The 23,646-nt window shown below is 33.7% G+C and overlaps 1 protein-coding gene and 2 pseudogenes across 1 annotated transcript; all 3 read left to right on the top strand.

Annotated features, from left to right (window-relative positions):
- The first annotated feature begins 3,327 nt into the window (after positions 1 to 3,327).
- Positions 3,328 to 4,415, top strand: LOC144546115 (rust resistance kinase Lr10 pseudogene; annotated as a pseudogene).
- A 1,559-nt stretch (positions 4,416 to 5,974) lies between these two features.
- On the top strand, positions 5,975 to 7,792 carry LOC144546114 (uncharacterized; the record flags this gene model as incomplete). Its single annotated transcript, XM_078294645.1, has 6 exons — positions 5,975 to 6,013; positions 6,140 to 6,181; positions 6,860 to 6,945; positions 7,031 to 7,073; positions 7,156 to 7,212; positions 7,331 to 7,792. Coding segments are annotated over 6 exons (315 nt in total), but the record flags the coding sequence as incomplete, so codon positions are not given.
- A 12,437-nt stretch (positions 7,793 to 20,229) lies between these two features.
- Positions 20,230 to 21,709, top strand: LOC144546113 (uncharacterized; annotated as a pseudogene).
- The last annotated feature ends 1,937 nt before the right edge of the window (positions 21,710 to 23,646 follow it).

The following is a 23,646-nucleotide window of genomic DNA, read 5'->3' as shown; positions in this document are numbered from 1 at the left end:
TTTTAAATACCTTTCTATACGGATAATTAGCTAAATGTCCGTATAGCTCTCTTATTTTTTTATTTATTAATTTTTTTAAATATTTTTTAATGTTTAAATACCTTTCTACACGGATATTTAGCTAAATGTCCGTGTAGCTCTCTTATTTTTTTATTTATTAATTATTTATTAATATTTTTTTAATTTTTAAATACCTTTTTACACGGATAATTAGCTAAATGTCCGTGTAGCTCTCTTATTTTTTATTTATTAATTTTTTTAATATTTTTTAATGTTTAAATACCTTTCTACACGGATAATTGGCTAAATGTCCGTGTAACTCTCTTATTTTATTTATTTATTTATTTTTTTAATATTTTTTTAACGAATATGACCCTATCACACACAATACTTATTTTTTTAAAGAACAACTTCACTTCAATAAAAAAAAAATACAAGGATAAGATAAAGAAATAATTCAATTGCTTGACAATAAACCATCCACTGACAAAGACATATATATAGGTTAATTTTTTAAAGAACAACTTCACTTCAATACTAAAATACAAGGATAAGATAAACAAATAATTCAATTACTTGACAATGAACTATCTACTGACAAAGACATATATATAGGTTAAGAAATTGTTGAAGTCAATTTCTAATTGTGGTCTGTGCACGCCATTATTTGTTGGTGTTTTTCACTTTCTATGGGCTAACAAATTAATCTATATTAGATGATGATGATGCACACAATAAGAATGAGACACTTTTCGCGAGAATAAAAAAGTGATTTTTTGTGATGGACTACTCTCATTGTTTAGCTTTTTTTTTTTTGCGACGGTACTTTTTGCGACAGACGACCGTCATAAAAGCGTTTTTTCCCTCGCAAAAATTGTCTACTTTGTTGTAGTAATGATCGATTGGGCCGGCCTGTTCAGGCGTAAAGGTTTTGGAAGGAACTAATGCGATTTTGGATTAGTTCCCACTTTTTTTTTCTAGACCTGTTTGAATGTTCCGTATTTTTCCTGCGCTTACTTGTTTCTGTTCCCAAACAATTCTCAAAATAGTGTAAATTGTAAGGTTCAAAATCCGGAACTGGGATTGAATTTTTTTTCTTCCATTTTTCTCTCTTGACTGGGCCCACACTTCATCTTTTTCAGAGAGAATATTTTCTCTCTCACCCACATGAGAGTGTTTCTTTCCCTTTCTCTCTTTATATTCTAACTTGCACACATTATGATATATATAAGAACAATTCTTCATATGTCGTTTTCACTGGGATTAATACAATGGTTCAATCCGGACAAACTTTTTAATTTTTCTTTTTAATCACATATTTTTAATTCCGCAGATTTGCTGCATATGTTAAGTTGTTATATTGACACAAAATTTTCTAAAATATATTTTCAATGTCACTTACCACTTGTGTTTAATGTTTATTATTTTTATTTATAAACATTTTTTTATTTTATTTGTATCCATTTTAGTAATAATTTTTTAATACATATTTTACATATTTATTTGTTTTCTAATTTTTGTAATTACATATTTTTAAATGTTTGTTTGTTTATAATTTATTTTTTTGTAAATGTTTATAAATTTTTTTTTTTGTAAATGTTTTTAATTACATATTTTTAATGTTTGTTTGTTTTCTAATTTTTCTAATTATATATTTTCTACTTTTATATTTAATTACTTTTTTATATTAAGCTAACTTTAACTTAATTGGTTAAAATCAATACAGAACAGAACATTATACTATTCAAAAACAATAATGAAATAAAAAATCATTTATAACTAAACTAAATTAAACTAAACTAAAACAATTAAATAAATATACATATTTTAAAATAAATAAAGATTTCCCACAATTAATTCCATGATACAAACGAACACTCATTTTCTTATATTCCCATAATTAATCCCGTGCATTCCGTACCCGTGAGTTTCCACTTTTTCAAAAATGAATTCCTATTTTCATTTTCATTTACATTCTGTAATCCTGTGACATCCGAACACACCCTAAAGGTTTTCGTTGGATGTGGTTTATTTGGTTTTCAAAGGGTACCAACAAATTTTCATTTAAGTCATTCGATAATTTTAACCAAATTTTGAAAGTACTTATCTCTTTTATTTGGTTCAACTAATTAAATAAACCAATATTTACTTGAATTGCTGTAGTTTTTAATATTTGATTCGTTTAATCTTTCTTATTTTGATTTGACTGGCATATATTTTGATACTTGTCTCTATGATTATTAAATGTGTTTATGTATGTATTGAGTTTTGAACATTTTTTTATTTTGGTTCTATAAAATAAATTGAATTTTTTGATTTTGTTTGGTTCAGTATTATTCAGTTGACAAATTTAATTCCATTGATTTGTTCAGTTATATTTTTAGAAACTAAATAAAATTTTAATTTGATTTTAACTAAACCAACTCTCTGAATTCCCTAGTAATTAGTCCAAGTCTAATTGTGAGGAGTGGGCCCAACCCCCAACCCACCCACGTGTTATTTGTATAGACTTTTCCTTTTTAAAAGATCCCCTAAGACTGACACTTTGTGACGAAATATGTAAAGGATTAATGACAAGGATCTAATTAAGCTTTCTAGTTCAATATCAAGACATGAGATGCACAAAAGACTGGTACTTTTTGCGAGGGTAAAAAGTGACTTTTTGCAACGGAATACCGTCATAAACATGTTTTTTCTATTTGCGACGGTATTTTTCGCGAGGGAGTACCATCATAAATGCGTTTTTTCTCTCGCGAAAAGTGCCTACTTTATTGTTATAATGAGACCAGCAGATCAAATACCCGATTCAAAGCGTGCACAATGTTAACTTCACAGATTAATTAATAATTAGAAGAAGAAAAGGAGAACTAAAATTTCATTGTCTTAGATTGACTAAGGTCTGAATTTCTTCTTCTTCTCTCTCGCGCGCGCTCTATTGTTCTTCCTTTCGAAGGAAATGGCGAGCATCAGCCCCTACACTGCTATAGCCATCGGTACTCTCTTTTCTTCCCCCTAAAATTTCATAACTTTCTTTTATTTTCATATTTGTTTTTCCTAAATACAAGATATCTCAGATGGAATCAGTCTACAATTTTCAAATCACCAATGGAGTGTCTTGCTCTTTCTTTATTGAAATCATATAAGTAAAAATTTTAAGGTTCCCTTACTAATAAAACCCAACATGAGTTCTTGATTTTTCTTATTAATTCTCATTTTCCTATGTTAAATTTCAATATTTTTTGCAGTAGCGATTGTTGTTATTGGCATAGTTGCACTCTATACAGCATATCTCATATATAAATGTGCCAAGAAATTCGGACCGCAAAAGAGAGAATGGCAATTGCAATCGAACACAACTACCAGCATGGATGAAGGCGTAGCAAATCCTGATACCTCCGCCGGTGCGGCAATTAGTTTCTCCCAAGTTGAGCTACAGAGCATGGATCGGTTTTTAGGCGAAATATTAAATGAGAGGCCAATACAATTTACTTCCTTTCATCTAAAGGGTTTCACTATGAACTATTCTGAAAAGATTGGATCGGGTGGTTTTGGTGTGGTGTACAAAGGACAATTACCAAATGGCGTACCGGTTGCGGTAAAAGTCCTCAATAGTAATTTGGATAAGAGAGCCAAAGAGCAATTCATGGCAGAAATTGGTACAATAGGTAGAACGTTCCATTACACTTGGTTAGACTTTACGGGTTTTGTTTCGAACCGAAGGTAAAAGCTCTTGTGTATGAGTACATGGAAAACGGATCCCTTGAACAACATTTGTTTAGCACTGAGAAAAAAATTGGGTTTGATAAGCTGTACGAGATAGCTATTGGTACGGCCAAGGGGATAAGATATTTGCATGAAGAGTGCCAACAAAGGATAGTACACTATGACATAAAGCCGGGCAATGTGCTATTAACTGCCGGTTTTTTGCCAAAGGTATCCGATTTTGGACTGGCCAAATTATGTGACAGAGAAAACTAACACATTTTACCATCACTGGAGCTAGAGGCACTCCCGGCTACGCAGCACCGGAGCTCTGGATGGCCCTCCCGGTAACATACAAATGTGATGTCTATAGTTTTGGGATGCTTCTTTTTGAAATCATGGGTAGGAGGCGGAACTTCGAACTAGAGCTCCAAAGCCAAGATCAATGGTACCCAAGATTTGTCTGGCAAAAGTTTGAAACAGGTCAGATAGATACCGTATTCGCCGTAGCAGGTATAGAGGAGATGTATAGAGAGAAAGCAAAGAGGATGTGTAATGTTGCGTTGTGGTGTGTGCAACATCGACCTGATGGGCGGCCGACCATGAGTGATGTAGTGCGAATGTTGGAAGGAGAGCAGGAGATTAGAGATCCTACAGACCCATTCCCACAAATGTCACCATACATCTCAATGTCTATCACTACGTACCGGTAGCAGTACCGCTTCAGATCACTGAGCTTGCCACGTTGATTTTCAAGAACATAATTTGTTGTAGTTTTGTTAGTAAAGCTTTGTTATAGGGGTTTTAGATGCTTATATAGTCTTTGTATTTGTTTGTCAATATTGTAATATAAGTAAAATTCAAATTTACTCATTTTTTTTATCAAATAACCTATAAATTTAATTGGTGTATTTATACGACCATTCCAAGTGATAATAAATAGGAACAAAAAATGGATTAGAAGCCCAATAGGAACAAAAAAAAAATATATATATATATATAGAAATCTAACCGGCACTCCTACGGTTGGAAATTGTAACACAAAATGGGTTAGAAGCCCAATAGATTTGAGGCCCACATTCCTCTCATTTTGTTTCTTCACTTGAAATTTCACTTAGTGGTACGTGCTTTCACCTTTTAGAAATCCAACCAAAAGCTCGGATGACGCTATGCTATGTGTTGATTTTAACAGTTGAGATCAAAGAGCCTTTTTTTATGATGAAAATATTGTATATCTGATCTTGCTTTCTCTTTGTACACGGCTTATATAGCCAGAGTTTAACGGTAAAAAAATCCTAACGGTACAGTCCCTAAAAAGGAATAAATAAATTGAAGCTCCTTAAATGTGAGCTCTTTATTTTTCCTAAAAAGTGCCTATGACGAAAATACCCTCACGGGTCTGAGGCCTTTATTTCTCAACACTCCCTCTCAAGCTAGGATTATAGAGATCATATAATTCTAGCTTGCATGAAATATTCTCGAAAACCTTAGAGCTTAATCCACTACAGCAAAATGACTCGTTTGGGACCGAGTTTTGGGACCAGGGACGCAGAAGATCCCTGAAAAATAAAAAAATAAAAAATAAAAAAAGCACCGGGGACGGATTTGACCCAATGCCTTCTGGGACCGGCGCCCACACCCTTCTGGGACCCATTTGGCCCGGTCCCAGAAGGGTCCCATTGATAAATCCCTCCTTTCTCTCTGTCTCACGCATTTCTCTCTGCCTCAATTTAGGGTTAGCTAAAAAATAAAAACATCCCCGCCGCCAGCAGTGCCTCTCTCTCTAACCCCGATCATGGATTTGGTCGACGATCCTTCTCTCTCTGACCCCGCCAGCAGTGTCTCTCTTTATCTCTACCCCAACTTTTCTTCAATTAGATTTGATAAGAGCTTGATTTTTCTTCAATTTTCCTCAATTTTGGATATTTTTCTCTGATTCGCTCTGTGATTTTGCGGTTGTCACCATGGGAAGACCTAAGAAGGCCGAATCAACGTAAGTTAACCTCTATCACTCGTGTATTTTCGTTGCTAGGTTTGAAATTTGGGGCTAGGCGAGTTTCTAATGGTTTCCCGTTTATTAATTGAAGGGCGGCTGAAAAGAGAAAGGGCCCTGCACCTAAGAAAATTTCCAAGAAAGTCAAAAAGGATCCAAACAAGCCTAAGAGACCTCCCTCTGCCTTCTTTGTTTTCATGTAAGTCTTCACATTTGTACTGATCTACTGGTCAATTGATGCACTTATGTTTTTTCTATCTTAAATAAATATAGATTAGCAAAGCTGGAGGAGCTAAATGGAAGAGTCTGTTAGAATCTGTGAGTGTTTTCATCTCATTCGTTTGGCTGCTTGAAGATTTAGTGAAATTTGAAATATTTATCTGAAATATTTTAACTTTCAGATCTGTTGTATTTAATAATATATTTTTTCTATGGAAAATTCAGGAGAAGGCACCCTATGCAGCCAAAGCAGTAAAGCACAAGGAGGTATTTTATGTTTCTACATTGTTTCTCAAAAATCTGATCTAAGGGGCTCATATATTTTCTTCAAAGTTAAGAAAATAAATGTAGTATTACATTTTTACTTATGTAAATTTGTATCATTAGCTACTATTATTTATTTCTAATCAATGCTAGGCACTTGAAAAAAGGCTATTCTTTCTGGATATCAAGGGAAATGATTGTAACAATAAGATAGCTAATTTTCTACATTTATCATACTGTCACCAACTGTTATGTTGATTTTCATGCTGTAAAATTGCCCCAGTTTTGAAAGTTAACAGAATCTGATGGAGATTGTTTTGTATTTTTGCAAATAACCCTAGATATAGCATCCACTAATTTACCAAATGTTAAAACAACCTTTAAATTATTATAATGGAAAACTTATTTTTTGTTAAATGTTTGACTATTTTGCCTGGTTTATATACGTCATTTTCCTATGATCCAGTTTAAGCTAAAAACAGGAAAAGATTTAATTGCTAGGTTCTAATTCTGTCTACTGATAGAAAGCTATTTGACCAAATATAATAAAATGTTTGTATATTTGAAAGCTGGTCAGTACCAGCCCCATAGTTTGTACCACGAAAAAAATATCACAATGCTTGTAAGTAGTACCACCGCTCAAATAAACGGCAACCGTGAGTTTTTTTTTTCTTTCGAAAGATTTTAGATGATGGAAGTGTGAGTGCTAAACTGAGAAAGAAATCCAAGAATGAGCTTCTAGTTCGTCTATATGGCACTTATGAATAGTAAGTTCCAATCTTTTCCTTTATATTTTCATGTACAATTTTATTATGCTTTATCTTAATTCACTTCACCCTTTGTCACTTGTAGCATGTATGTGGATGCCACTAAATCAAATTATGAATTTGAAGATGTAAATTGGAATCCCCCTGTAATTTTCTCTCATCTATTTAATTTTTTTGTAAATACAACTAGTTTAGTTCATAAATCTGTAGGTGTTGAAGAGAGAAAATAAGACCATGAAGGAGATGTTCCAAGAAGCACTAGAACAGGTTTTAGTAATTTCCATTCTTTATTTTTAAGTAATAGCAAAAGGCTATATTAATACATGTAAATATATTGAGTTTGTTTCATACATCTCTAATGGAATCAAAATATATCATTTGGCAGGATATGTCTCTGATGCTACCCAAAGGACAATCTAAGCTTGAATCATAAAAAACAGAAGGTCAGTACAAAAGAAAGTTTTTGTTTTGTCATTTTCCAATACACTATAGATTATTCTGGGAATTAGGCATTGAAGCCTTCTCACATAGTACATTAATATAGGTTTGATCATCATTATGATACCTGATAGCATAGCAAATTGAGTTTCTAGTATGAGCTGCTTATTCCTTGTTATTGTTGTATGAATGCCTGTTCTTTGTTGCAAGTGTAATGAGAGTCAAATTGTACATATATTAGTATTACCTTTATAACTGTACAAATGGATTGTTTAGGGTTTTTTCAAATAGGAGCAGAGTTTTTATTGTATTTGCAAATTAGAACATAACTTTCTTGTTGCATGAATGCTTGTTCTTTGTTGTATGAATGCATGTTCTTTGTTTTTATTGTATTTGTTTAGATAATCCTTGCTATTCCTGTATGAATGCATGTTCTTTGTTGCAAGAGCGAATGCATGTTCTTTTTTTTTTTTTCATCTTCTGTTGCTTGGGAAAATTATATTTGACAGCAAAATTGGGGCTCGAGAAAAATACATGACCATAATGGGTTTAATATTTATATTTGTTTGGTACATTTCGTATCAATTGGAAAAAAGAAAAATAATAAAATATGCCAAAAAAATAAAATAAAATAACCTTCTGCGACCGATTTTGAACCCTTCTGTGACCGTCCAATCGGTCTCTGATAGATTTCTAGCCACGTCAGCGTGTCGCATTCGTGACGGATTTAGTCGGTCGCTGAAGAGGTCATCTGTGACCGGCGCTATACCTTTCAGAGACCGATGACGTCAGCAGGGCTGTCATCAGTGACGGAGCAACTGCGACCGGGTCATCTGCGACCCATTTTGGTCATCTGGGACCGGCGCCCACCTTCTGGGACCGGCGCTTCACCCATCTGCGACCCATTTGGCCGGTCGCAGAAGGGTATTTCTGCTGTAGTGATCCTTTCGTAAATATATCCGCTAATTGATCTTCACTCTTGACAAATGGAGTTTCGATTTCTTGAGTTTGAATTTTTTCTCGGATATAGTGGCAGTCCACTTCAATGTGTTTGGTACGCTCGTGAAAGATTGGATTTGCCGCAATGTGTCTTGCCGCTTGATTGTCACAGAACATTTGCATTGGTTCATTAGCCTTCACATTCAAGTCGGTTAACACTTGCTTAATCCATGTCAATTCACTTGCGGTTGATGCCATGGCTCGATATTCTGCTTCTGCACTTGATCGCGCCACGACATTTTGCTTCTTGCTTTTCCATGTGACTAAATTTCCGCCTACAAATGTGCAAAAACCGGTGGTCGATTTTCTATCGAAGCTACCGGCCCAATCTGCATCGGAATAGCCACATATTACATTAGTACCATTTTTCCTCATCCAAATTCCCTTTCCGGGAGAACCTTTTAGATACCTTAATATTCTATCAATGGCATCTAAGTGAGGTGTTCTTGGTGCATGCATAAACTTGCTAATTTGACTCACGGCAAAAGCAAGGTCCGGTCTAGTTACGGTTAAATAAATTAATTTTCCTACAAGTCTTTGAAATTGGTTGATATCACTCAATGGTTCACCATCTTCGGTATTGAGCTTTATATTGGTGTCAATTGGTGTGATAGCTGGTTTACACCCTATTTTTCCAGTTTCTTTGAGCAAATCAAGAACATATTTTCTTTGTGATAAAAATAGACCTTTTGTAGAATGAGCAATTTCTATCCCAAGAAAATATTTTAATTTGCCCAAATCCTTTATTTCAAATTTTTGTTTTAAGTTTCTTTTAATACCTTCAATTTCTTTTTGGTTATCTCCGGTTATAATTATGTCATCAACATAAACCAAAACCACGATGGTACCATTAGAATTATCCTTTGTAAATAAGGATGAATCGGCTAGACTCATTTTGAAATTACAAGATAATAAGAAATGATTGAGTTTACCATACCATGCCCTTGGAGATTGTTTTAATCCGTAGATTGATTTTTTTAACCTACAAACAAGGTTAGAAATTCCTTCTTTTTTGTGACCGGGAGGTAAGGACATATAAACTTCTTCCTCGAGAGTTCCTTGGAGAAATGCATTTTTTACATCTATTTGGTGTAAATTCCAATTTTTATTAACCGCAATGGAAAAAAGAATTCTCACCGTATTCATTTTAGCTACGGGTGCAAAAGTTTCATGATAATCGATACCGTATGTTTGGGTATAACCTTTGGCTACTAGTCTAGCCTTGTAACGTTCAATAGTCCCATCACAATTGTATTTAATTTTGTACACCCATTTACACCCGACCGGTTTCTTATTTTTTGGTAATTCACACAATTCCCAAGTTTGATTTTTTATTAAGGCATGTAGTTCTTCTTCCATTGCTTTATACCAATTTGGATCCAATTTTGCCATCTCATAATTAGTTGGTTCTTCTATTTTTGACAAAGAGTTTAAGAATGCATAATGTTCATGAGAAATATTATTGTAGGAAATATAATCTTGTATGGGGTATTGTACCGAATATGTGACGAAATCCCTCAATCTTGTTGAAGGTTGAATTTGTCGACTAGATCTTCTCAATGGTATTTCTTCCACTTGGACTTCTTCATAATTCTCATTTTCTTCGGTTTCTTCCGATAATTGCTCGTCTTCTTCGGATTCTTGATTACCTATCTCAACATTTTCAAGAAAAATTTCTCTTCTTTCTAGATTAGTAACACAAGGTACAACAAACTCATTTGACAATAATTCATTAGAGTGATTTTCTTCATTTTTATTATAAAATGATTCATTCTCAAAAAAAATTACATCTCTTGAGATGTAGAGTTTTCTTGTTTTAGGATCATAGCATTTAAACCCCTTTTTTTCAAGAGAGTAACCAACGAAAAAGGTTTTTATTGAGGTGAAATCCAATTTATCCATTTTATTTTTATGAACAAAGCAAGTGCAACCAAAAACTTTCAAATGATCAATATTCGGTTTTTTATTATAAAGTATTTCAATAGGACATTTAAAATCTAGGATGGCACTAGGTAACCTATTTATCAAATAGGTTGCGGTGAGGACGGCTTCCGACCAAAAAATCTTTGGAACATTATTTTGAAATAAAAGCGTTCTTGTCATCTCAAGTAGATGACGGTTTTTTCTCTCGGAAATACCATTTTGTTGGGGGGTATAAACGCAAGAAGTTTGATGAATAATACCTTTTTGTTTTAAAAAATTTGAGAAATTTTGATTTACAAATTCCGTTCCATTGTCGGTTCTAAGAGTTTTGATTTTTTTATTAAATTGAGTTTCTACAAAATTTACAAATGTTTGAAAATGAGAGAAAACTTCACTTTTATTTTTCATCAAGTATATCCAAGTTGTTCTTGAAAAATCATCAATAAATATAACATAATATCTAAAATCATTGTAAGAATTTACGGGAGCGGGTCCCCACACATCGGAGTGAACTAGCTCAAAAGTTTCATTACTCTTAGAATTTGAGTTACAAAAAGGAAGTTTTGTATGCTTGGCAAGCTTACAAACTTCACACTTGCTACAATCAATATTAGTAAAATTAAACATATGTTTAAGTATCTTGTCGGAAGGATGTCCCACCTGCTTGTGCCAAAGTTCACTTAAATCCTCATTTTTCCTAGTGTTGAAAATAATCTTGTTGCTATTCAAAAAATACAATCCATTTTCTAAGAAACCTTCACCAATCTTCTCCTTGGTGAAAAGATCCTGAAAAATAACATTTTTTTCTTTAAAAACAATTTCACAATTCAATTCTTTAGCAAGCTTACTAATAGATAATAAATTTACGGAGCAATTTTCAACATAAAAGACATCTTGAAGAAATTTTTTAGGGAAAATACTAATCATGCCCCATCCTTTAATTCTAATTTTTTCATTATTTGCAACAGTAAAAAATTGTTCATTATTAATTGGACGATAATTTTTTAACAAGTTTTGATTCCCGGTCATATGGTCGGTAGCACCGGAATCAAGGACCCATTTGGTACAATTTTGCGGTGCATTTTTGGTTGTAAGTCCTATAGTTAAACACCTAAGTTCATGATCTATATTTAGAAGGTGTTCACTGGCTCTGGTTTTTTTTATGCCTTCTACCAAATTTTCGGAGCAGATTTTATAATATTCTGGGCTGGTTTTGGTTTTAATGTTTAATTGAGATAAGAATGGACCTTGGCCCATTTTTTGGCCCAGTAATGTAGACAACATGGACTCTAGTCTGTCCAGTCTTGTGGTTTCGCTACAGCCTGGCTCAACCCGTGAAGAATGCACGACTTCTTCTCCATTCGGGTCCCCTTTCGCAGAGATCAGCCCCTTCTTCTCCGCCTCTTTCGGATCTAGGTTTTTGAAGAAGTTTTTCTTCTTCGCCGCCTCTTGATTCCGATCGTTCCTCTTAGGTCGGAGGTGGGGATGAAGTACCCAGCACTTCTCTTGAGTATGGCCGTCCCTCTTACAGTGCGAGCACCTCTCTATCTCCCCCTTTCCCCTTCCTTTGGCATAGAGGTGTTGGGCTGAGAAGGCATGAGCCTCCGGCTTCGGGTTCAAGTCGGAGGTCTTCATTGCAACTCGCCTTGTTGCCTCTTGCCGGATACGGGCTGTCACATCGTCATATGTCAATTTCTCTTTGGAGAGGAGGATCTGAGCTCTAACGGCTTCGTAGCTCGAATCAAGGGCTGCCAGAAATGTGTAAATTTTATCCATCTCTTCTCGTTCTCGGAGCACATTAAGGTCAGTGGTTGGTGGTCTGTACAGTTTGAGCTCTTCGTATTTGGCTGTTACAAGTCCGATTAATTCTGGTATGTCTCTTGATTCTTGAGTAATTTTGATGATTTTGGTTTTTAGTTGGTAGATTTGAGAAAGATTTGTTGGATCACTAAACTGCTTCTCTATGGCTTGCCATAGCTCTGCTGCTGTCTCGCAAGCCCAGAAGGAAGTGGTTAGTTGTGGATCAATTGAATTGGTGATTAATGTCATTGCTTGACTATCTATCACATCCCATTCTTCTTGATCATCCTCCCCCTGTGTGGGTCTTATTTTGCTGCCATTGACATACCCGAGCAATCTTTTTGCTTTGAGAGTAACTCTGGCTGCTTTGGCCCATTGTATATAGTTTTTTTCATTCAAAGGGATATTGGTTAATTTCTGAGATGAATTGAAATCGGCTTGATGCCTGATTATTGTGGTGGTTTCCCTTGGATCTGGAAGAATTTCTGCCATTTTGACAGTGCCCTTTTTTGAATTTTACTTGGTTGAGGTATCTTGAAGAGATTTTGCAGAAGCCTTAGTTTGGATCAGAAACGTGCTCTGATACCATGTTGATTTTAACAGTTGAGATCAGAGAGCCTTTTTTTATGATGAAAATATTGTATATCTTATCTTGCTTTCTCTTTGTACACGGCTTATATAGCCAGAGTTTAACGGTAAAAAAATCCTAACGGTACAGTCCCTAAAAAGGAATAAATAAATTGAAGCTCCTTAAATGTGAGCTCTTTATTTTTCCTAAAAAGTGCCTATGACGAAAATACTCTCACGGGTCTGAGGCCTTTATTTCTCAACACTATGTCACCATCCGCATGTGGTATACAGGTATTGATGACTTGCGATTTGAGGGTTTTCTGATCTAAAGATCAGCCGTAGAATCACCAAGACTCAGAGTATTTTAGGTATTGAACTACGTAGTTCCCTATACTACTCTGTGGTTGAAGTAATCCTAAGGCCTAATCTAACATGGGGGGCGATTAACTACTTAGTCTAATTACTTAAATTTGTTTAACCTAGCAAAGAGGGGGCAATTAATCCTAACCGAAGTTCAATTCATACAATCCTGTCAAGGGAGCACCTTGGGTTTGAACTCTAGGCTTTGAACCGTTGCTAAGATTCTTGAGCCCAGATCTCAACAATTCTTACAAGAATCTCCTCACATGAGATCAATGATTGTCTTATCGATGGCATGTAGAATACATTAGCAATCTATAAGACGGAACTATGTATGCAATGACATTGGAAATATAAAATCACAACAGAAATTCAAGTTATAAATGCAAGACATAATATGCCCTTGTTAATGTACACAGTCACTTCGACCTTGTAGAAATCACCATTATCGGCGCCTTTTTTTTTAAGACTTGACACGGTTGGATTTTATTAACTGTATATGTTAGTATGACATGGTTTAGAAACTGTGTACAATGTACCCCCTTATTCATACACGATGCTCGCTAACACAGTCGTATAACAGTGTAACATTGTCTTTTCGGACCGTGTCCCGTTTTCTGTACTAGTGGGTTTTCAAAAATTCAAAATTATCGATATTGACTCATTAATCTAATGTCACTACGTACTATAGAAAACACTTTCATACACGACTGAAAAATGGGCTTATACATGGTTTTGCAACCATGTACAATAAGGTCGGTAAATTGTACATAGTTCTAGAACTGTGTATAATAACACTAATCCTACTCAATTTTTTTTATTAAAAACCACATATAATTCATTATTTTTTTTTTCTAAAACACATCAAGCACTATTTCAAAAGTAAAACCATGTATAAAAACATTAATCCTACACGGTTTTTTATTCACGATTTTTTATTATAACGTACCGTGTGTAATTCATATTTAAAAAAAAATAAGTGAAACTCTAGATCTGAATGCCAAAAACAAACACATGTCATACAAAAAACAGTACGCTTACCAATATAAACACTAATTTCAATACATATTATTAGTTATATTAATAACATTCTAACTAAAAAAAATGAAGACTAGGCCAAAAAAACCCTAAATCTGAGACTTCGTACATTTACATGAATATTGACTAAGAAAAATAAGTATGGTAAGGAACAAGAAAATAGAAAATTAGAAAGAAAAAATCTTAATCTGAAATTTCAACTCAAATTTTGATGCTCTTTACTTTGTGTTTTTAGGGATGAAAAATGCAATTATCACTTATTGATAATTCTTGTAGATCTCTTCGCGATCTTTTCGAAAAGTGGTCATATGCCTTTATTGGACCCTCGAGCATTGAGATATGTCTGTTTGAAGTTTATTTGTCAGAAATCGCCTTCTCAGTTACCTTATCTCTCACCCTAGCCTTGCTTGTTTACAAGAGATGTCTCAGAAAAACACATGTAAAAAGAAGAGATACTTTAGAAATGAGAGAAATGACTTAAAAAAACATAGATAGAGATGCATTACATTATAACAATAAGGCACATATCGATGACATGGAAAAGTTTGCATTACTTTCATCACACTTGGATCAAACATTAAAATTATTTAAAATTGTTGGAGCATTCATATACGCCCGTCCTAAAATGCACTCCAACATAAATACACGGTTTTTAATAAAGAACCATGTATGAATGTTGAAACACATTTATACACGGCTGTAAATAGTAAAACCGTATATATATAATGTGCATAAATTTTTGAAGCAAATTTTTGGAAGTGTTTTCTTGCTTTGGACACATATATAATGAGAATTTTAAGAAAACTTGTATAATATGCCGTCTATTCTTTGCGTTTTTGTATTAGTCCATATGTTGCGTAAAAGAATTATGTATTGTAAATTGTAAATTTTTATTAATTGTTTCCATGAGGTTTGACACTAGACTGGAGCCATGAGTCAATGTCCTCTGTCATTATATATATAAAACTGTAGTGATGAAATTCAATGGAACAAACAATATTCAATGATTGATTAAAGGCCACAAAACATCGTAGGATGGAATATTGGAGAAAAACACAGAAAAGTATAGAGGGAGTCTGTTTAATATCAGTGGACTTCAAAATTTCTTCAAAGATATTCTTAATGTTAAAACATACTGTCAGACACATATTTTAAATAAATATATATTAAAATGGAACTAACTTATTATTAATGGCTAATTACGATGTATTTATGTAAACAAACATATCTGTTAAAATAAACATACTACTGAACACATATGAAGGTAGACAGAAACATGAACAATGTGATAGATTGTTCTTATGACACATATGATGCCTGATTGTCAAAGTTTTATATAGAAAAATAAAAGTCTATCCTTTATAAAAAGCCTCTCCAATATCTATTTTCTATTGAGATCTTTTGAAACTTACAATTTCGAAAAAAACATTTCAAAATTTCAAGCTTTTTTAGTGTGTCAATTAATTATCAAAACGTCTACCCATAATTAGTATTATTTATTTTTTTCCGCTCAATTGCCCATAGGCTTCATTACATGACCATCAGAGTTTACATAAGATTCCTTAACTTCTATTCTGCCTATATCCTATTACATTCAATCAGATAACATTGGGAAAGTGTAACCTAAACAGTCTGTTTTCCACCTGCGGGCTTTGTTTGCCAAGCTATCAGCCAACTCATTGTGACTACGGCTTATGTGCACACAACGCAAGTTGTCATTCCTTCTCAGTATCTCCCATCTTTCCCCGACCTCCCTACTTGCTGTCCAATCAGCCTCTGGTGGCATTGGCTGCGTCACCAACCTGACTAGGTTGCTACAGTCAGAGGCAAAAACACAACACTCCCACCTTTTCTCAATGCAATATCTGATGGCTTGTAGCATGGCGATTGCCTCTGCATGCAAGGGTGAGTAAGCAGTGGCATGTTGCGCTTTATAAGCCAAAAGAATTTCGCCTTCAAAAAAAGCAAAACCTACCCCTGCTTCCCAGTTGGCAGTCCAGGCCCATCCGTGTGGCAGCATATTCCTGCTTCATTAAGTTGACTTCCACCCCCGCCCGCCCCCCACCCCAGTATCCGCTGTTTTGATCGACACTGTGGCAGCTACACTCGTTTCATTTTCTATGCTGCTTAAAAACTTCTGAAAAGAGGCAAGTGAAGGTGCTTTCCCAGAGTAGGCAAGGTCATTGCGGCAATTAGTATTATTTCTTTATGAATTAAGAATTCCATCATTTGCGGATCTATTTATTTCTAAATGTCTTCCGCGAAATGAATTGTTTATATATTAATAGATAAATCCATCATCTTCCTATGTATCAAAATATTATTTTCTCTATGTAATTGATAAAAGTGGACCTAAACTCAGGACTCCCGTTGTTTGTAAGAGAGTTTATTGTATAAATGTGTTTATCTAAGTCAATTGCAACAATGCTAAATAGCAGTACACCTTTGTTTGATTAACATGCATTTACACCTTTGTGTTTGTTGTGTTTCCAATTATTAGATTACTAATTAATATACGTGTTTATCTTTAATAGCTCAATTAATGATATATATTGGTTATAAAACTGCAGATTAAACTTTAGTTTCCTTCAAAAAGGAAAACGTATAAAGCTTCTAAAATTGAAAATCATATTTCATTGCCTTATTTTATATATTAACTAATGTAGAATTGTAAAATATCATCCTAGTCTCATAATATTAACTTAAAGTGTCTCCCAATCTTAGTTCATGACACCATAATTTTGGTAATTTTTTTAACTTCAATGAACTGAGATTTCCAGATTATCCAATTATTTTTTGTAATTCTTTTAAAATATTACATCCTTTATATTGGACTTGCTATTCTGATTTCTAATTCGTCGACGTTGCAGTTTTTTTTTTCCTCTATTGAATTTTATCATTAACAAGCTTTCTTTAAAATAAATCCCTTTCTAATTCTAATGTTAAAAAAAAATTATGAATTCTTATTCGTTGATTGTTAATTTTACATTGGACTTTCAATTATAACTTCTAATTCAATGTCGTAATTTCTTATTAATTTTCAAAATAAAAATGCTTAAAGTTAATTAATTCTGTTATTTTATAACAGCAGTATATAATTTCATTTTGATTTTATTTTTACATATCTCTTAATAAGATTTTCCTTGAATCATTTGCTTTAATTATGAATAATTTATAAGAACTTTTTATTATATTATTCAACGATAAAATCATGATTCAGTATACAACAAGAATGGGAGAGTATTAGCGACGATAAAAGTGACTATCTGCAAGGGTATACCGTCATAAAAATGTTTTTTTTTTCTATTAGTGACGGTAATATTCACGATGGTATACCGACAGTATTGATCGCGAATACTCCTCCCATTCTTGATTACGTACTTGATTAGAGACAAATTTCCTTCGACTAATCGGTTGCAAAAGCAAGGAAATACCAAAATAAAAAAATTGATAGAACAATTGTTGCCGTACGCCCCTGTCGTTCCTCGATCGTCGTTGATTTTTCTCTGGGTTTTAATCACTTATATAATTACATAATAATTATTAATTAATAAATTATATCAGGTAGACCCTATGGTTTTAATTCATAATATTTTAATTGAAAATTCAAGAACCTTAATTATTTTAATTTATTTAAATTGTAAAAAAGAAAGCTAGGAAAGGGAAAAAAAAAAGAGAAAAGGTATAATCCCCCGGCCATCAGTCCCCGGAAAATCCCTGACGCGCTTTCAACGTACTTCTAACGGATTTTAACGGTCCGGCTGGATAAACCTCCCTAACTGATTTTAACGGTCCGACTGGATAAACCTCCCTTCTTCATTCATTAAGGCGATTTAATGGTTTTTAAAATCTCCGATCCCCATCCTCTTTTTCTTTTCTTTCCAGATCTCTCCCGTACAAATTTTCATTTCGAATCTCTCCACTCCGCTGATCTCAATCGGGCGCGGCACCACCGATCAGACCAGGCACCACTGATCGGAGCTCTCTCTCTCTCTCTCTCTGTCTCGCTACTCCCTTTATCTCTCTACAGATGGCACCGATCCTGTTCAAGCAAGGTCCCAGCAGCGCCAAGTCGATCAGGAAGTGACGCGTAGTTGTGGGATATACAGTGTCGTGTCGGCGTTGTGCGCCGAGGAGGCAGAGGTTGTGTTAGCTGCCTAGCCTCTTCTCCATTGCAGGTACCTTGCCGAAATTATTGTCAGTGTCAATGAGCTCAGATCACTTAGATCAGTGGACAACAGATCGTCACCTGAGCTCAGATTGCTAAAGAGGTATCTACAGTTGACGGTAATTTACTCTCTAAATTTCCAATTTTAGACTAGAGCACATGAGGTGTTTGTGTAAATGACATTTTAAATATACTTATCTAATATGTACTATTTTCTGATTTCATGAGGTGGTTGAAGAAGAGGTTGATGCCAGAGACAATAATTTCATCAATCGGTTCAAGGAGCAACTCAAGGTTTAGAGGTTGAATTCAATTTTGAATTACAAAGAGATGCTTAATTGCAGAAGGTAGATTCATCACTCAAGTTGAACAATTTTTATACGACAGCTTGCAGTTCTGAATTTCCATACTATATAGGTCTCATTTGATTGTTGATAATGTGTTAGTATCAACACTATGTTGATTTTGCACTTCATCTTTATCATCCTATATAGGTCTCACAAAGAAATCAGGGTAGTTATTTCAATCAGAATTGGTTTTATTGTAACAATTATTCCACCAGAATTTTCTTAATATCAGAGTGTTTAAGCTTCTATTTATTTCCAAAGTAAATGAGATAGAGCCTAATCCAATTTTGATTTGACTTGCTTTCTTATTACTGGCAAACTTTGACTTTGAATAGCAAGTGTTCTTCTTACCCTTTTATGCTCATTATTCATTGTTATGGTTGTATCATTGACCCCCCTTCCCCATAATGGCATCATATTCCAAAACTAATTGAATCAAGCCATACACGTGCAACAGTTAGCATCAAATTTATAACAACAAATATATGAAATATATCTTAAGTATCACAATAACTAGGAGACTGCAATTGGTATCAAATATTATTTTGTTCACAATATGGAAGGCACAGCCAGCACTGGTATGTACCCTCTGCATCGTTGTAAAATCTTGCATCTGGTAAGTTATTTTCATTTATTCTCTTAACATACATGTATAGCATAGTTAACTCCATACCACACATATAGTACACTAATTGAAATTGAAATAAAAAAATGTTTAAGGTGAGGCATGCACGAGGGATTGAAGGGTTATCTTTCATATTTCAGTTCAGTTCTCAGATTTTTTTTGTACACATGAACTGTAGAGTCTAGAGTTATGTCCCTGATGTCTTTGCATACACATTTGTGATTTTTTCATGATTTTTATATATTTATTTCATTAATTTTGGCATAGAGTATATTATGTTGACTGTTTTGCCCATTATAAACATCTAAACTTTAGAAAATTATTGTGAGCAATTGGCTACACCATATTTTTAGTTCTTTATCTGAAAATGATGGTCAATTAATGTATTGTATGCTAAAAAAATATCAAAAATTTATGAAGACTAGGAACTCTATGAAACCTATGGATTTGTGAGGGGCAGTTCATAGGCCAGCGAACAATATTTTACACCTTTTTTGTTTTTGTCAGTTTGATATTAAAAAATCAGTTTAAAATCACCAAAGTCCCTATAAATGGAAAATTTTGTACAGTGGTATTTAGCATGTTGTATTCTAGATCACCTGTCAAAATGAGAATAGATGAAAGATATTTGTTGACTTCAAAAAAGGAAGTTAACTTCTGACTTTGTGATCATCCTCTTCTAATCTGATGCATTTAGTCTGTTTTTACTGGTTCATTACATGATTCTTACATTAGATTTACAGGATTCATCGCTAGAGTGTATATAGCATGGTTTTGGATTCAATTCACCACTAGGTAGTCTGTTAGTGGCAGGTCTTCTATGACAGAGGCTGGTTTGCATAGCTCCATCAATACTGCTGCCATAAAATCCAAGGGCATCAGTTGTTATTGGGTCACTGACACAATGCAGCTCTATACGCTGCTAATTTCATTTCATTGGGTAATATGGCAGCAGATGCAAACTCCAGACGTGCCGGGATTTTCTTATCGTATTCTGCAATGCCTGCTTATAAATTATGAGAAAAGGTATTGTCCCCCGTCTACTAATCCCCCGAAAATCCCCGGACTTCTGCCATGGCAAATCCTTCCTCAACGCTAGTGGATTGCTCTCCTTCCTTAATGCTGCAGCTGCTTCTGCCACGGCAAATCCTGCTTCACATGTTTGAGGCATCAGATTTTTTTATGTTTCGCAGATATTTCGTATTTTTTAGTTCAATCCCTTTGAATTTGACAGTAAAATTTAAATTAGAGTTTCATTACCTTCTCGCTATATAAATGTCAAAGAGAATGTGAAATTAAAGAAGAAGAAAAATCATGCTTATAACTTGTTTGTTGAAATGCCTGTAGTTATGCAATGGATTTTACTGTGGAGAGACCTGAAGATGCATTGACACACATACAGTTGCTCGAGGCAGCACGAGATCCTGCTAATTTCCCAAGTCCTGACCTTCTCTGTATAAGGGGTTTAGGTACAAATTTCAGGCACATGCAAATCGGCTGACCTATCTCGGTATGTTCATATTAGGTTTCATGTATCTAAAGTAAGAAATTATATGCCCCTAGAAGAATCAGGTTTGTCAGTTAGACTTAACCATACTGTGTTGTTTGCTAATTGAGCACCAACTTCATCCCAGTTCATAGGAGTTAGAGGAAAAGAACTTCACAATTGACAGAGTCCGGATTTGTTATTCCCCATTTTCAAGAACGACAGAAACTGCTAGAGAAGTTGCTAGAGTTTTGGGAATTTCAATTGATAGCTCCAGTTGTAAAGTGAGTTTTATTTGTGTAGACTGAATGCGTTTTCAAAATATTTCACTATGGAGTTCACTTTTTATATGTTTTTATGGCACAAAATTGAGGTCAGTTGGTAATGATTTGGGTTAATGTTTTGTAAGAAATTGTAGAATTGCGTGAATGATATTTTCGGACACTTGAGCTCCTTTCACATGATAAGGTGAGTCATTGAGTTGGCTTTCAATATATAGTGCACCGTGTAGTAGTAGCAGCAGCAGCCTTTCTTGAATGAGCGATTGTTCTCTTTGAAAAACGAAGTTTGCAAATGATTTGTTCACATTGAGAAGTTCAGAAGACATGAAACTCTCTTTTAAACGTGAATCAAAACAGATTTATTGACAAGGTGTACTGGTGGTATCTTATCGATAATTTTTTTGGTTTTAACTTTTTGTACACGTAGCTAAAATTAGTTTCAATTTAACAGTATGCAGAGGTGTGGGCCCTTTATGAAAAAAATCATTTTATGCCACCGGAAGGCAGTGAAAGTGTTGCTGATGTTGCTTCGAGACTTAGGGCAGCTTTGCTTGCTACTGAGACAGCATTTCAAGGGTATTCCATTGCAGTTTTCTTTTTTCTTTGGCTGAAGTTACTGCATTTGAATTTCAGAATTTGAAATTCTATGCCACTAAATATTCCTGTGAAGTATGTAGATTGTAGACTAATTGCACACCCAATCAACTCAATCAATTTGCTTGTTTAACACATCTTCTCACTTTCTTTCGGTGCTCAATTTCAAATCAAGGATTAGTGAACTACCATGCCAAGATGGGATACCATAGTTGTTGGGTACTCAATTCAAGCATATACTTACTGGTATTAAATTATTCCTGGTTTATGGACCTGTTGGTATCAACTCTTACACTTCATTTAACTTGTCCATTTAGCAGTCACAATTGTCAATTGCGAAGATGCTAAAAGAGTGCAAAGTGTAATGGTAATCTTGGCTTATAACTAGTGACCATGTTCGTATAGATTTTATATAAGATTTCTTTTCATTATTAATATGTTATATTAATCAAGAGTAGGGTTAAAATGCACTATTAGTTTTGTATTCCAACCATACCCCACATCTCTATCTCCGTTTACAAAGTTTAAACAGTTGATCCGAACCGTTCATCTTGTTCTACATATTAAAATGTGCTTAGAGACCCAATTTTATATTTTTTGAAATTTTTTTACTATTTTTTGGCAGGTGATTAGAGAGTCAGGTGCTAACCAGGCAGGGGAGAGGCGACACTTTGAGTAACCTTTGCTCTTTCTTTTGTTTTTTTCTTTATGTAAACTTTTTTGTTCAAGGACCTGACATGATCATCCTTCATTGTATCCTTAATTACTGCCTTATTTGGCAATGCAGAGTTGTCAAATGTACTGGGCCTGGTTATTATGTTATACTTTTATAAGTAGTGTTATGTTAGATTTTTTTTCATGTTTGTTTTGATTTGTACATAGTAAGTTAGTAAATATTATTTATGAAGGTGAATTATATCTACAGGATTCTTTAATTATATTTATAGGATTCTAACTTATGTCTATAGAATTCGTTTAACTGTTATTTTAGGTACAAGTTTTACTTTTATTGTGACAAGTTCAACCCCTATTTCTAATATTGCATTAATTCCATGACATTCTTATTAGTTTACAGGATTTAGTATTGAAGTTTACCGAATTTGCTCCATTAGTTTACAGGATCTTTGAAAATATCTGGGGGATTTTTGGAGGACTGGAGTTGGGGGATCTTTGAAAGGTAACGTTCCCCGGGCTACAGTCCTCCGAAAATCCCCGTGTATAAAAGCCTTCTCTTTTTAGCTTAGTTCTGACGCGCTTTCTACTGCCATAATTCCAAGTACAATATGTATGTTCACAGGATAATATGTGTATGTTTACAGGATAATATGTGTATGTTTACAAGATAATATGTGTATGTTCACAGGATACTATGTGTATGTTTACAGGATAATATGTGTATGTTAATAGGATATTATGTGTATGTTTACAGGATAATATATGTGTATGTTCACAGGATACTATGTGTAACTAGAATGAGATTTGAAAAAAAAATTGAAAAAAAAAATTTGGAAAAAAAAATTTGAAAAAAAAAACTCGAATTCTTTTTTTTACATTTAAAAAAAATTAAATTTGAAAAATAAAATAAAATATTGAAAAAAAATTAAAAATTGAATTTTTTTTTACCGATTTATAGGATTAAACGAAACTATTTACAGAGTTATGTAGTAAGGTTTACATAATTCAAAATAATTAAAAGTAGTATCTAGAAGGAGGCAAAAAAATTTCGAAGAAAAAATTCAAAAAAAAATTTTGAAAAAAGTTTTGAAAAAAAATTTTGAAAATTTTTTTTGAAAAAAATTCCGAATAAAAATTTTGAAAATAAATTTTGGAAAATAAAAATTCCGAATAAAAAGTTTGAATATAAAGTTTTGAAAAAAAAATTTGAAAACAAAAATTTGAAAATAAATTTGAAAAAAAAACTTGAATATTTTTTACATATTTTTGTTTACAAAGTTTTAATGTAGTTATGGTTAGTTTTTAGTTTTGAAAAGCTGTTAGAGATCTTCTAGATGTGGTCCTGGTTAAAGGTTTAAAAGTGGTCCTAATTAAAGTAGTTAAAGTGGTTAAAGTGG

This window comes from Carex rostrata, chromosome 29 (genome assembly GCF_964058835.1).
Source record: "Carex rostrata chromosome 29, lpCarRost1.2, whole genome shotgun sequence".
Classification (NCBI taxonomy): Eukaryota; Viridiplantae; Streptophyta; class Magnoliopsida; order Poales; family Cyperaceae; genus Carex; species Carex rostrata.
Note: the sequence above shows the minus strand (reverse complement) of the source record. Positions and strands in the feature narration are given on the sequence as shown.